At 35.2% G+C, this 14874-nt stretch overlaps 3 protein-coding genes across 3 annotated transcripts; 1 reads left to right on the forward strand and 2 right to left on the reverse strand.

The window, feature by feature from the left end:
- Positions 1–1460: 1460 nt before the first annotated feature.
- LOC120175897 lies at positions 1461–3347 on the reverse strand. The gene is made up of 4 exons (XM_039182444.1): positions 3213–3347; positions 2971–3073; positions 1836–2019; positions 1461–1735 (listed from the first exon to the last, which is right to left on the reverse strand). The coding sequence occupies exons 1-4, from the start codon at positions 3294–3296 to the stop codon at positions 1648–1650; spliced, it is 459 nt and encodes a 152-aa protein (XP_039038375.1). The 5' UTR covers positions 3297–3347; the 3' UTR covers positions 1461–1647.
- Positions 3348–10248: 6901 nt separating this feature from the next.
- On the reverse strand, positions 10249–10881 carry LOC120175920 (transcription factor JUNGBRUNNEN 1-like). Its single transcript, XM_039182467.1, has 2 exons — positions 10683–10881; positions 10249–10595 (listed from the first exon to the last, which is right to left on the reverse strand). The coding sequence occupies exons 1-2, from the start codon at positions 10879–10881 to the stop codon at positions 10264–10266; spliced, it is 531 nt and encodes a 176-aa protein (XP_039038398.1). The 3' UTR covers positions 10249–10263.
- Positions 10882–13042: 2161 nt separating this feature from the next.
- LOC120175929 lies at positions 13043–14661 on the forward strand. The gene is made up of 2 exons (XM_039182470.1): positions 13043–13688; positions 14306–14661. Exons 1-2 carry the CDS (start codon positions 13049–13051, stop codon positions 14659–14661), a joined length of 996 nt encoding a protein of 331 aa, XP_039038401.1. The 5' UTR covers positions 13043–13048.
- Positions 14662–14874: the final 213 nt, after the last annotated feature.

Here is a 14874-nt window from a genome sequence, read left to right on the forward strand (position 1 = left end):
GTAGGGAAGAAAGAAGAAGAGACATGTTCTACATTACAAGATACTCAAAACATTGGGGGCCTCTTGCTTCTACAATAAAATAAATTAGCTGACCCTATTCCCATATATAATGGGGTAAGGGGAGGTAGGATAGTTGGCTGCTGTCAACGCCAAGTTAAGAGTAGCTTCCGTGGGAAACCTCCGGCAGTCAGAATTATGAATTTCCAAGCTTCACGTTTTCATATTATAATACATTAATACATATAAAGGAGTTATATTTGATGTTAAGGGAGTATAATTATTTAAAAATAAAAAATCTAAACTATTAGAAATTATTATTTTTTAAAATAAAAATATACAAAAATAATTATTTTACCAAATGATTTAATTTGAGTTACAAAAGTCGGATTTCAATGATGGCGCATAATAGGTGGCGGCAAACGAGCAAGCAAATTGTATGAAGTGAATTTGAGTTTTAGATGAGAGAGGCAAAGAGGTTTTAGTGTACGATTGGAGACATGGAAGATGAACAACAAGAAACCTAGGGACAATGGCTTGCGACACAAGTTGGGGGAAGCTAGGGTTTCAACGAAGGTGGTAGTTGAAAAAACCATTTAAAAAATGAATAAATTAAGAATTTGTCCCTAAACTATTTTATGTTTAAAACAACCCATAATTAATATTTTTTATCTAAAATTTAAGGATTAAAATAAAAATTAAACTTTTTTTACTATCATTTCACATCATCAAACTAATATCAGTAACTAAAACGTAACAAAATGATAACATAAGTGACTAGAATATATATTTTTAAAATTTGATGAGAAAAAATTATAGAAAATTAAAAGGTACGAGATCATTCCAACAATTTACTCATTTTTAAAAGGTAAGGTTCAAAGTCTCGTCTTGCCACAAAGGCCTTTGATTATTAGAAAACCAGAACCCCAACATCAGCAGATTAAGCAACCGAGCAACACCATTACTTGATATTTGTTAATTTCTGATAAATACTTTAGGTTCCTTGTGATACTAATTAACGTGTATCATTGTCAGCTGTAATTAACTCGACAGCTTATTTTATGCGAAGAGACGGAAAATTACTCGATCTTAATCTAAATAATGTGTATGCATAATGTATTTGCTTTGATCATAACCAATTTTGATGCTTTCATACATTCGTATCTATTTGCACTTCCACCTATCTTCATACATTCGTATCATATTCGTACCTCTGTCGATAGGCGAGTGATCAATACAGCTTACAACTGCAGCAATGGAGCATATCCATTCCATTAACAGCCATCTTAATGTTAGTACTACTGTGTCATGAAGGATAAATTAAGCATGAAAGAAAAATCGGATTCTTCAGTAGCGGGTGCAAAAAACTGGGATAACATTGCTTGGAAAGAAAAATAAATGTACCAAAATTGACTACATTCTGTATCACACTGACACTCAGGTCAAATGAGTACCTGAAACATACGTTGTTTTCCCTGAATGAATCCCTCACTATATACTATTCGAATCTCGCTTCTGTTTTACTACAGGATGAAGTTGCAAAACTTCTTATCGTAGAATGGAGATGGTAGATAATAATCATCTGTATAAGAGTGTTGCTGAATCATCAATCCCATCAGTACTGCCATGTATTGTTATCATCTTCTACTGCTATCCCTCTGTTTCTTCTTCTTCTTCTTCTTCATGTTTCACTTTAAGTCTCTTATTACTTCTAACTATAGCATCTTTTCCCCGCAGTCTTTGCCAACCAAAATAAGAAAAAGGAAATCAAGGAATTGAAAAATGATCATTAGACTTAATAGGAAATCTAAATTCAAATGGATAATCTTTAAACATACCTTTTCACAAATTCCTTCCTTGTTGTAAATGCAATACTTTCATTTACCTCTTCAATGCTCATCACCTCACCAAGCTTACATTTTAGTAAATTTGAAGAATCAAGAAATGCAGCAGACTCGTCCATCCCAGGAATAAGCGACAAGTGCTCAACCTTTTGTCTCAGACATTCCATCAAAACGAAGCCTGAAAATTATTAAAATTGAAATCATAATTTAAGAATCAAGTTCAACTATACCATTCTAATGAAATAATATGCAAAAACTGGAGCTTGATGGAATTGATTCATAACACAACACAGAAACTTCATGTCTTAGGAGCCTAACAGAAAACAGATTCGTGACAGATAAAACAGAAAGTTCTAGTACCAGACCTCCTATGTTCTCAACAAATGTCGGTTCAAGCCACAAATCATCTCCGGCAAAAGGTGCTTTTCTATACTGCGGTTCTTTTTCACGGACACTCAAACCAAGTTCAACTATACCATTCTAATGATTAATGAAATCATAACTTAAGAATCAAGTTCAACTATACCAATTTAATGAAATAATATGCAAACCGGAGCTTGATGGAATTGATTCACAACGCAAGACACAAAATTCATGTCCTAAGAGCCTAAATGAGAACAGATTCATGAAAAAAATACAGTAAGTTCTAATATCAATCTCAGACCTCCTATGTTCTCACCAAACGTTGGTTCAAACCACAAATCACCTTCAAAGAAGAGTACTTCTCTATACTAGAGTTCTTTTTCACGGAAACTCAAAACAATTTTCACAGAAACAGTTCTTAGCATGATAACAGAGAAATGTATCAAATTGAGGTTTAGTGTATGGTATCTTAAAATGCTACTAACCACTCATGAACGTGCAAGCAAACCACTGACACTGAGAAACTACAAACTTAAATTTCCTCTGAAATGTGTTAAATTCAGCAACAGTAAAACTGCAGGAATAACATGACAGCCATTATCTTTCATTCACAATATAACTTACATTAGCTAATAGTAGAAACAACCCAAGATACCATGATAATTCAAAAATCCAATGTTCTCAAAATTGCTTCGGAAAAACAATGAAATAAGACCAACCCATCAAACTACCAAATTAAAACAAGCTTGAAGAACCAAAAATATACCGAGGGCTCGAAGCATCTTCAAATCGAACTTTTGCGCCAATTGGACATGCCCAAATGCACTCGCACGTTTCAAAGCTAGTTTCTTTAAGCTAATCAATAAATCCTGCAAAATGGGTTCGCTTTGATTTAAATTTTCTCAATTAATTTTAAAATAATAATAATAATAATAATAATAATAATAATAATAATAATAATAATAATAATAATAATAATAAAAGATTGAATACAGAATGATAACTTACAAGTTCGGATTCAGAGAGTGAACAAAGCCAATTGACATCCTCAATGTTATTATTTCCTAAACCTTCTTCTTTCTCCTTCCCCATCTAAATGGGGCAGTTAAATTATCTCTATTTTTCTCCGGTCGTAAATAACAATGGCGGCTAAATTTTTGGGGAAAGCTGCACAAAGGATTTTGATTTAAGAACCTATGCGAAGCTCAAACAGAAGCAATCGTTAAACAGAATCGAAGAATTTTAGGGTTTTTTTAATAAACAGATTTGTATGTTTGGGCTCAAAGCCCATTATAAATTTATTTGGAACCAATACACCATATGTTTTCTAATAAATCCTTTTTTTATGCAATTAGATGCTTAACTTTGTTATTTATAATGTAATATGGTAGTAAGATTTCTAATGGTATAATTAGGTTTCTAACTTTTTTTAGTGCAATTAAGTATATTTTTTATTTTTTATAATTTAATATCCAACTTGTGAGGGTGTCCTTCGATCCTCGAATGGTGGTTAGATGATTGGATTCTCAAAAGCGATCAGAATATGTTCTATAGTTGAAGCGGAGTTATAGGGTATCCATGAAGGTCTTTCTCATGCTTGGAATCTAGGAGAGAGGCAAATCACAGTGGAAATAGATAGTTTGGAGGTTGTCCGAATGTTAAAGGAAAACTCTAAGAGATGCTCGATTTTTACTCTTATAGACCGTGTGAATGAGTTGATTAACAGAGACCGGAACGTTGTTTTAAAGCACATAAGCCGGACTGCAAATAAGGTGACAGATAGACTAGCTAAGATTGTCGCGACTATAGTAGAGGTTCATTTGGTTTTCTCCACCCCATCACTAGAAGTGATTGATCTAGTCCAACATGATGTTACAGATTGCACATTGACAGTAGAGGACTAATCCTATGTAGTTTTACTTCTTTTATTCACCAAAAAAAATCCAACTTTATTTTTTGGTACAACGGACTCAATATAAAATAAGAATGTCTGTTCACACCTAAATAATTCTAATTATTTTTTCTTATATAAATTTATATGTAAAATATAAAAAAGATTAAAATTATGTCACTCTTAAAAGTTTCTTTACACCCACTTAAAAATTTAACCCTATCTTTTCTAAAACTATTTATAAAATATTTAATAAACATATCAAAAACTCTACGGAGAAATTATTAGATGAATCTTTCTCACCATATTAATAATGGTTCTTAACTAATAATATTATGTCAAATAAGAATTAGTATGCACGTAATTACCACATATTAATAAAAAAATTGTTTACTCTATTAAATCAAGTTTATTTTAGAATATATATTCTAGACATATTTTTCATCCAAATCACACTATATACAACCCATTCCCATGCATTAAACAAAATCCCCTCTCTTTTGACATTATATTATGTGATTACAGTCTTCATCTAGTTTTACTACACTAAAAAACATGACCATCCTATTGGAAATAAAACACTCAAACAAACAACTTTTATTGAAACTCAAAGAAATATTACAAGAGCACTCTCACTCAAAAACAAGAACTACAACTCACTCTTATAAGACTTTGCTTTTTCACTCACTTAGAAGCTCTTAATTTTTCTTGATGCTTAAACTAAAATGGGAAGGGGTATTTATACTACTTAAGAACAATCCTACACCACACAAATAAACTAATTTAAATCATTACAAATTCAACAAATACCTAACTCTCACCTAACTAAATTGATGTAAGCAATGACATCATTACTTAAATGATGTAAGCAATGACATATTTACTTAAATGATGTAAGCAATTACATCAATTTAGTTTGGGTTTGGGTTTAGGCTCCCATAATGGATCAAGTTTATGATCCAACACCCGCCCTTAAACTTGATCTTGTGACCCCTAGTAAGTTCCTTAATCTTATGAAGTCTTCACTTTTCAGTGGTTTTGTAAAAATATCGGCAACTTGATCTTGTGACTTCACGTATTCAACTTCCACATCGTTTCTTGAAACACTCTCTCTTATATAGTGGTAGCGAATGTCGATGTGCTTGCTTCGATCATGGAATACTGGATTCTTTGCTAAGGCAATGGTTGACTTGTTATCCACACAAACCTTGGTAGGCTCTTCTTGTATCAAACCTATCTCCTTCAATAGATTTCTAAGCCAAATTGCATGACAAACGCATGAGGTAGCAGCAATATATTCCGCTTCACAAGTGGACAATGTGACAACCGGTTTTTTCTTTGACATCCATGTGAAAGCAGTATCTCCAATGAAAAATACGAATCCAGTAGTGCTCCTTCGATTACCTATGTCTCCACCCCAATCACTTTCGTTATATCCAACAAGCTTGTAATCATTAGAAACTGAATAGAACAAGTCGAAGTCAATTGTACCTTTCAGATAGCGAAGAATTCTCTTTGCAGCTTTAAAATGGGTGGTTGTTGGAGATTCCATGTAGCGACTAACCAATCCAACTGCGTGAAGAATATCGGGCCTCGTACAAGTTAGATAGCGTAGACTTCCCACCAAACTTTTGAAGAATGTTGGATCTACACTTTCGCCTTCTTCATGTTTGGACATCTTGATCCCGTATTCTGTCGGTGTGCTTATTTGCTTACAGTTCTCCATCTTGAACTTCTTCAGTGTCTCCTTTGCATAACTTTCCCGTTAAATAAAAATTACATCCTTTTGTTGCTTAACTTCAATGCCAAGGTAGTACGCCATGATTCCCATGTCTGTCATCTCGAATTCCGTCATCATCACATCCTTGAATTCTTTAAACATGTTTGGGTTGCTTCTGGTGAAGATCAAATCATCCACGTAGAGGCACACGATCAAAATATCTCCATATTTGATCTTGATATATAGAGCGTGCTCGTAGGGACATTTATTGAAGCCATTATCTTGGAAGTACTTGTCGATTCGACTATTCAATGCTCTTGGTGCTTGTTTTAGCCCATAAAGAGTCTTCTTCAACTTTAACACCTTGTCTTCGTGCCCTTTGACTTCGTAGCCTGATGGTTGCTGAATGTAAACTTCCTCTTCAAGAACTCCATTTAAGAAGGCAGACTTTACATCCATCTGTTGTATCTTCCACTTGTTTTGAGTTGCCAAAGAAATGATTAGTCTGATAGTCTCCAATCGAGCAACAGGAGCAAATACTTCATCATAGTCAATTCTAGCCTTTTGACTATAGCCTTTAGCAACTATCCTCGACTTGTGCCTTTCAATCTCTCCTTTGGCGTTTTGCTTTGTTTTGTACACCCATTTGACACCTATCGCCTTATGTCCCTTGGGAAGTAAGGTAAGTTCCCATGTGTCATTCTTCTCGATGGCCTTGATTTCTTCGTCCATCGCATCTCTCCATTTTTTTCTTGTACCACTTCTTGAAAGCTCACTGGTTCACAATCGGCAAACAGACAAAATAATGTAAGATTATCTTGTCATTTAGTTACCTCATAGAGATCTTGTGCGTTGCACAACTCTTTCACTTTGACTCCCACTTGACGATGACGAAGGTGATGAGTCTCCTTAAGTGGTTGATGTTGGTGAAGTGGGTGGAGTTGCAAGCTCTTGTTGAGATTCATCTAGTTGTTCCCTCATTGTCTGCTCATCTTCTTCAAACTGAGGAAAGAAATTGAAGTCATCTGTATGAGAGTTAAAATCCCATTCTCCTTCTTCGTTGAAGACCACATCTCGACTAATCACAAACTTTTTATTGTCTGGATTGTACAACTCGTAGCCCTTCGAATTAGCATCATAACCGATGAAGATAAAACTCTCGCTTTTATCATCAAGTTTCATTATTCTCTCGTCTGGTACGTGAACATGGTTTATACTTCCAAAGGTTCTCAAGTGGGAAATGTTAGGCTTTCTTCCACTCCATGCTTCTTGCGGTGTCTTTACCCATACACTTCTTGTTGGAGATTGGTTTGTCAAGTAGACTGCACACGCTACTGCTTTCGCCCAAAATTCCATAGGTAGTTTCTTGCTTTTGAGCATGCTTCGTGCCATGTCAAGGATTGTTCTGTTCTTTCTTTCTGCCACACCATTTTGCTGGGGGGATATAGGAACTGTCATTGGTCGACGAATTCCATTTACTTTACAGAACTCTTGAAACTCCCTGGAAGTAAATTCTCCACCTCGATCGAATCTCATGGCTTTGATCTTTCTACCGCTTTCTTTCTCTACTGCTGCTTTGAACTTCTTGAAGACTTCAAAAACTTCTGACTTTTGTTTCAAGAAATATACCCAGGTTTTTCTTGAAAAATCATCAATGAAGAGAAGAAAATAGTTATTGTTACCGAGAGATCTTGGCTTGATCGGTCCACACACATCGGTATGGATGAGCTCAAGTGGCTTCTTGGCTCTTGTATCTGACTCCTTTAGAAAGGTTTTCCTGAATTGTTTCCCGACTAGACACCCTTCACAAAGTTGGTCAGGATGGTTGATGCGAGGTAGTCCCTTCACCATCTTCTTCTTAGATAACAGCTATAGACCTCCAAAATTGAGACGCTTAAATCGAAGATGCCAAAGCCATGATGCATCTTTGTAGCAAGCTTTCAGGTACTTTGCAACATCATATTGTATGTTGATCAAGAACATTCTATTCTTTGACATCGACACTTTAGCAATGAAGTTATTCTTATCATCTTTTATAGAAAGATTATAATTATTCATATGAATATCATAACCTTTCTCTACCAGTTGCCCTAAACTTAATATGTTACTTTTCATATTGGGCACATAGTAGATATTTGAAATAACTTGATGTATGTCATCTTTCAAACGGATAAGAATGTTACCTTTCCCTTTCACTGTTATTGTGGAATCATCTCCAAACGAAACATTTCCGCTTACTGACTCGTCTAGCTCCACGAACATGTCTTTCCTTTCACACATGTGATTGCTTGCACCACTGTCAAGATACCAGGAATTTGCTTGGCCACCATCAGTTTCCTTTCGTGCTAGAAAAAGAGTTTCTTTGCCATCTGTCTTTTCCTCCACGTAGTTGGCCTTCTCCTCAATTTTGTTGTTGGGAGCTCTACATTCTGAAGCATAATGCCCAAACTTCTGACAATTATAACATCGAACTTGAGATTTGTCATGCCTTGAGTTTGGATTGATTCTTTCACAGCCTTGTGTTGAGCTTTGCCCTTTCTCATAGTTGTTGTTGGAATTGTTGTTGTTGGAATTCCAACCTCGTCCACGACCTAGACTTCCATCTCGTCCATGACCTCTGCCTTGGCCACGTTGGTTTCTATCATTGTGTTGGCTTTCATGCATATCCTTGAGTTGCAGCTTGAGGAGTTGCTCAGTAAACTCATGCTTCTTCTTATGCTTCTCTTCGTATGCTTGCAATGATCCTTGGAGTTGCTCGATCGTCATTTATTCCAAGTCTTTAGTTTCTTTAATCATCACAACGATGTGCTCAAATTTGGGATCCAACGAACGAAGTATCTTCTCTATTATCCTCACATCTTCTAACTTTTCACCATTTCTTTTTAATTGATTAGAAACAGCTACTACTATTGAGAAATAATCTAAAATAGACTCAGATGCTTTCATATGTAAGGATTCGAATTCACCTCTTAATGTTTGGAGACGAACCTTCTTTACTTGCTCGGATCCTTTGTAAGAGGTTTGCAGCTTCTCTCACGCTTCCTTGCTAGAGCTTGCACTTGAAAACTTTTCAAAACCATCATCATCTAATGCTTGATAGATGAGTTAGAGAGCCTTCTTGTCTCTCTTTCTTGAATCCTTCAAAGTTGTCTTTTGATCTAGTGTAAGAGTAGCAAAAACATCATCATCCGCAGGCTCATTATAGCCTTTCTCTATGATATCTCACACATCTTGTGATCCAAGAAGTGCCTTCATTTTGATACTCCAATTGTCGTAGTTGTTGTTGTTGAGTGTCAGAACTTGGAATGGTGCCATACCATTTGCCATATCTATCAATATATTGAGAATTTGCAAAATCCGATTGCACGGATGAATCCAGAATGCCAAAAAAACTTTGGGATGGACTTGGACAACTCGATCAAGGGGCTCCAACTCGGTGAGTCAAACTCGATTTTTTGGCAGCAGCCTTCTGGCGGTACGTGGCGGTGCATCAGAACTCAGATTGAAAAAATTATGGCGGCATCGGATTCCTCTCGTTGAGACCTTCGATCTTTCTAACTCGCTCTGATACCACTTTGTTGGAAATAAAACACTCACACAAACAACTTTTATTGAAACTCAAAGAAATATTACAAGAGCACTCTCACTCAAAAACAAGAACTATAACTCACTCTTATAAGACTTTGCTTCTTCACTGACTTAGAAGCTCTTAATTTTTCTTGATGCTTAAACTACAATGGGAAGGGGTATTTATACTACTTAAGAACAATCCTACACCACACAAATAAACTAATTTAAATCATTACAAATTCAACAAATACCTAACTCTCACCTAACTAAATTGATGTAAGCAATGACATCATTACTTAAATGATGTAAGCAATGACATATTTACTTAAATGATGTAAGCAATGACATCAATTTAGTTTGGATTTGGATTTAGGCTCCCATAATGGATCAAGTTTATGATCCAACACATCCATCGATTACTATCTATTTGTAGAAGAAATTATTGATTATATCAAGGATCAAAGTACTATATCCTATGACTAAACCGTCGATGATTACATACGCATCCACTAACATTTAGCAGTCACTATATAGCAGTGTGCAATGATGTGCCTAAGGTATAGTCAACTACTGGCCTAAGTTCATCCTAGTTTAAATATGATGAAAACATTTGAGTTGTGGTTCCTACAAAGTGCAAACCCTCCATGGAAATCATCATGCACCGACTTTCTTTCCATTTCCTTGTCATCTTCAACCTCACAACACTTGAACTTGACACTGCTTGTTCTGGAAAAGTTTGTCTTCTTGTTTTGCCAATCTGATGCAACAAGTTTTCTACTCGAAACAACCCGTTTAAAGATTCTGCAAACTGTCCAAACTTCCTACAAATGATAAAAAGAACACCTCTTAATAAGGTTTTGGAGAGAGATTAATCTCAGTTAATTAAGAAAATGGATACTTACAGCTTTTGGCAAGTGGTCATTCTTGGTATCAGTAGGAACTTGAATTGGTGGAAGGCGAAACTCATGCATCATCCAATCCGTTTTGGTGCCTTTTCCTGCACTTCCCTTGTAATAAACCAATGATTTCTTGAGTCCTAAGAAATCATGAAATCTGCCGACGGCTGCGTAAATCGGCTTATCGATCCTGGTTGCTTTCCAGAATCCGGAGCTTGTAACCCTATTTGGCCTTATATTGTTCCTATATTTCCTCCCTCTCTTGCAAAAGAAGTACCATTCCTTCTCTGCAACACTATTGAGTTTACTAACTTCTGCAATATAATTCACAGTAATTTAATTACCATCAATTGAAAAAAAAAAGTTAAGAAACTGTAAAACTTAAGAAGAAAGAATAATACTGGGAAGATCCCAAGGATCATATTTGTAGATATCGACCTGTTTGATTAGGTCAATGGTAAATAGTTTCTTCTCCACTTTTCTTTTAAGATAAAACCCTACAAGCTCTTCATCAGTAGGATGAAACCGAAAACCAGGGAGCAAAACTTCATCTTGATCTTCATCGTTTACTGAAGAGATCATCTTCTTCATCACCTCCATTGCCCGTTGTTGTTTTTACCACTTTGAGATTGATGTAAAGAGACTTTATATTATGTTGAGAAGAGATTTTGGTTTTTGTTTTTGTTAGTCAAAGTCACGGTGTTCAATATACTGAGTATTCGACCGAGTCATATTTGATAACTCAAAATTTGTTTAAAATTTATTCGAGTCAAATCGAGTTGATCGATGTCTATCTGAATTTAATTACAAATATTTAAAATGTTATGATACTATTTGAATCCAATTAAAACGGTTTTCTATAATCATATACGATATATATATATATATATATATATATATATATATATATATATCATATTTTTCATTTATGATATGCATATATCATGTAGAACTAAAGCATAAGTCTAATCGTCCGGAGGAGGAGGGGTGAACGACATCCGATGACGAGGTAAGGAAAGACGAGAAGTCACGAGCAATAGCCTCAACTTTTCTCGACATCGTGTATAAGTTTATGATTAATTATATTGCTTTCTAAGTATAAGTCTATGATTGAATTATGTGATCAAGTGGGAAGCTTCTAATTCAACCCATTCAATGATGGCATAATGTATATAATATATAAGGGGTTGAGTCTAGAATTAAATTTCAAAAAGAAAATATTTGATAAAGATGAATTAAAATTACATTTGACAACTTGCGTTTTTGTATTTTTTTTTCCTATGTAGTTTAAAGTGTCATAATTTATGTTTAAAATTACTCGCGATAAATTAGATAGCAATGTCAGCCTCCCAACCAATGCCTAGCAGATCAAAAAGTCCAAAAAGGGTTGTAATCAATAAGTTTTTATAAATAATACATATTCAAATAATGAATATTAAAGGATATCAATCTATAATCATCCTAAATTCTCATCATACGATAATTTTAATACCTGAACATATGGAAGTAGTTCTCATGCAACTGACACTTCAATTTTTTTTAAAACCCTTATAAATTTATTATATAAAAATATTAAGATGAAAAAGTTCAGTTAGTAAGTTATAAAAATTAAAAGTATAATAAGCGAAATAAGAGAAAAAGTTAAAGTTAAGTGGGTAAATTTGTAATTTATCCCAAAGGATTTATCATAGGTGCATCTAAAGTGAACCGAAAAGTGCAGGCTAGAGTCCAAAAACTTGAAAAAGAAAAGACTAGTCATGAGATCCCATGGTTGGTCCTTCCTTGGTCAAAACCCTAGTCAAAGTGACCCCGTAGCAGGAGTGTTTGTACCACTTTTTTCCTGGACCTAGTTGGCCGATAGATAAAAAGCGAAAAAACTTGCCGATGTGTTACTGAAGCCTTTACATGTCCTTGCTTAAAAGGACAAAACTGTCCTTGTCATCGCATAGTTAAATTGCTTGTCCAAACGGTTGAAGGATCTTTCATGTAATAATAATACCCCCAACGTTACCACGTGACATCTTCTGTTACCAGTTTCTCTTAGCATGGGACTTATTTAAGAACCCTAACCAAATGATTAGGGTGCTCTTAACCATGCTGCTTAGTCTTTTAATGTAGATCTCTCTTGTCTGATCTTGTTTACAGGAAATATCCAGTGCCTCAAGCGCTCCATGTTATTCATTAGTTTTTTCATGTAGATTTTACTTCGTTCTTTTATTAAAGTAGAGGATCATACAAGTCAAAATTCTGCTTGAATTTTACTTTTCAGCGAAGTTTAGAGTCAAATGCCACATGGAAGTTTAAAAGTTTGAGTGATGATTGGAGGCTTATACACTTTTTCCAGTATGCTTTCATTGTAACCCTATATCTTTTTCCTCCATCCCTAATTATCTACACTTTCCTAGAAAAAAAGAAGTCTCTCTTTCTCTTTCTACTTTCCTTGAGAAAATTTTTGGGGTTTGTTGTTGTGTCAGTTTGAGTGGATTTTCCTTGGCCTTTTCTTATAATGCTGCTTTCATAACACTTTCTCTCTCCTTCCACCCTTCTTTTTCTTGCCCTCACTTTGTGGGAACAAGTGGTTTGAATAAGTAGTTTTAGATTTCAACTTTAAACTTTTGAAGATTCTTTTGATGATTTTAATGGCTTCTGTTGGTTCTCTCCTCTTCTTTTACATATAAGAATCACCAAAAACCATGAAGCAGCATTTTCTTTGATGTTTATTGAGTCATTGATCATTTTCTTTCTTGTCGAAGTGTTATTTTCGGCGATGGCTGATCAAGGTGGTATTGTGACCAGAGAATACAGGAAAGGAAACTGGACTGTGAATGAAACATTGGTGTTGATCGAGGCGAAGAAGATGGATGACGAGAGAAGAATGAAGAAAAGTGAGGGAAAACCAACAGAGCTGAGATGGAAATGGGTGGAGGATTATTGTTGGAGGAGAGGGTGTTTGAGGAGCCAGAATCAGTGCAATGACAAATGGGATAATCTCATGAGGGACTACAAGAAAGTGAGAGAGTACCAAAGGAGAAGAGGTGAGAGTGGTAGTGATTATTGGGAGATGGAGAAGAATGAAAGAAAAGAGAAGATCTTGCCTACTAACATGTTGAGGCAGATATTTGAGCATTTGGAGCAGGTGGTGGAGAAGAAAGGTGGTCAGATTGCGGTGGCTACCGGTGGTGCTAGTGGTGGTGGCTCGGTTGCCGTTCATAACATACCTTATGTTATGGATACACCAATTACTAGCGTGCAACCTTCATTGCAACGTCAACTTCCACCTATTCCAGCTGCGATTCCATTGCCTCCAACAGCACCACCTCAGCTGCCGCCGCTGCCACCGCCACCAACAGCTGCTCCTACACTTCTACAACCATCCCTTTCGTATGCTCAGCCATTTCCAACAGTAGGTACTCTCCCCTCTCTCGCTTGCTCACGTGCACATATTCTTTCTCTGTGGCACTGCACAAATTCCAATGATTTTGACACGCCATGTTACATACTTACCTATAGGGATGTATATTTGATCAAGTGGAATAAGTAAAAAATTTTGTGTTATTCGAATTGATAATCACTATTTTATATTTTAAAGTTTATTTGAAATTCTTTTAATAAATTCGAGTTTATAAAATTTGAGTAAATAAAGTCGAGTTGTTCAATTCTTTTAAATTTAATTATAAATATTCATATTGTTACATTAATATTTCATTCCAATTTAAACTATTTTCTATAATCATACAATATACATATGTATTTCTTCATATTTTTTACACATACAATATACATATATCATGTAGAGTTGAGATATTCGACTCAATCTTTAAAATCAATTCATTAATTATTAAAAATTTCGAATTATTCAAATTATATTTTATAACCGACTCCAATGTGAAACTTTTTTGAGTTTAGTCAAACTATTTAGCTTGGAGTCTAGTTTCTCTCACCCTATTTGCATACCATGATGGTGCACTGATTTTAATATTGAACTACTGAATGATTTTATTGGTTCCATTTTTATGTGTCGGAGATGTACGTGAAAGCTCAGATTCTGATACAAGTGAGCACTCAGACTCCGTAGCAAAGAGAAGGAAAAGATCGGGAGGTAATGGGGAAGGCACTGCTAGTCCAAACAATTCAGATGAACATGGCACTGCAATCTTTAAAAGTGCTTCCATTATAGCAGAAGCCATACTGGCCAGTGAGGAGAATGAGGAGAGAAGACATAGAGACCTTGTTGTTTTACACGAGAGGAGGCTACAGATTGAGGAATCTAAGACAGAAATCAACAGAAGAGGAATTGATGGACTGGTTGGTGCCATTAACAGGCTTGCTAATTCCATCATTGCTTTGGCTTCCAATAAAAACCAGTCTGATCCAAAGTAATTCTCTTGATGATGCTAATTACGTTTTAATTAAATCTCTCTCATCTCCTTCATGTCAAGTATTTGAACTCCCCTGTCTTAAACATGGGTTGGTTGTAATACTACAAAAAAGTTAAATATAAGCAAATTGTTGTGCATTTGGGCTTATCTTCAATGAAAGCATATATATATAGATGCCAAAAACCTAATCTTTATTGTTCAAAAGCAAGTTTTT

Source organism: Hibiscus syriacus, unplaced genomic scaffold (genome assembly GCF_006381635.1).
Source record: "Hibiscus syriacus cultivar Baekdansim isolate YM2019G1 unplaced genomic scaffold, ASM638163v2 tig00112217_pilon, whole genome shotgun sequence".
NCBI classification, from domain to species: Eukaryota; Viridiplantae; Streptophyta; class Magnoliopsida; order Malvales; family Malvaceae; genus Hibiscus; species Hibiscus syriacus.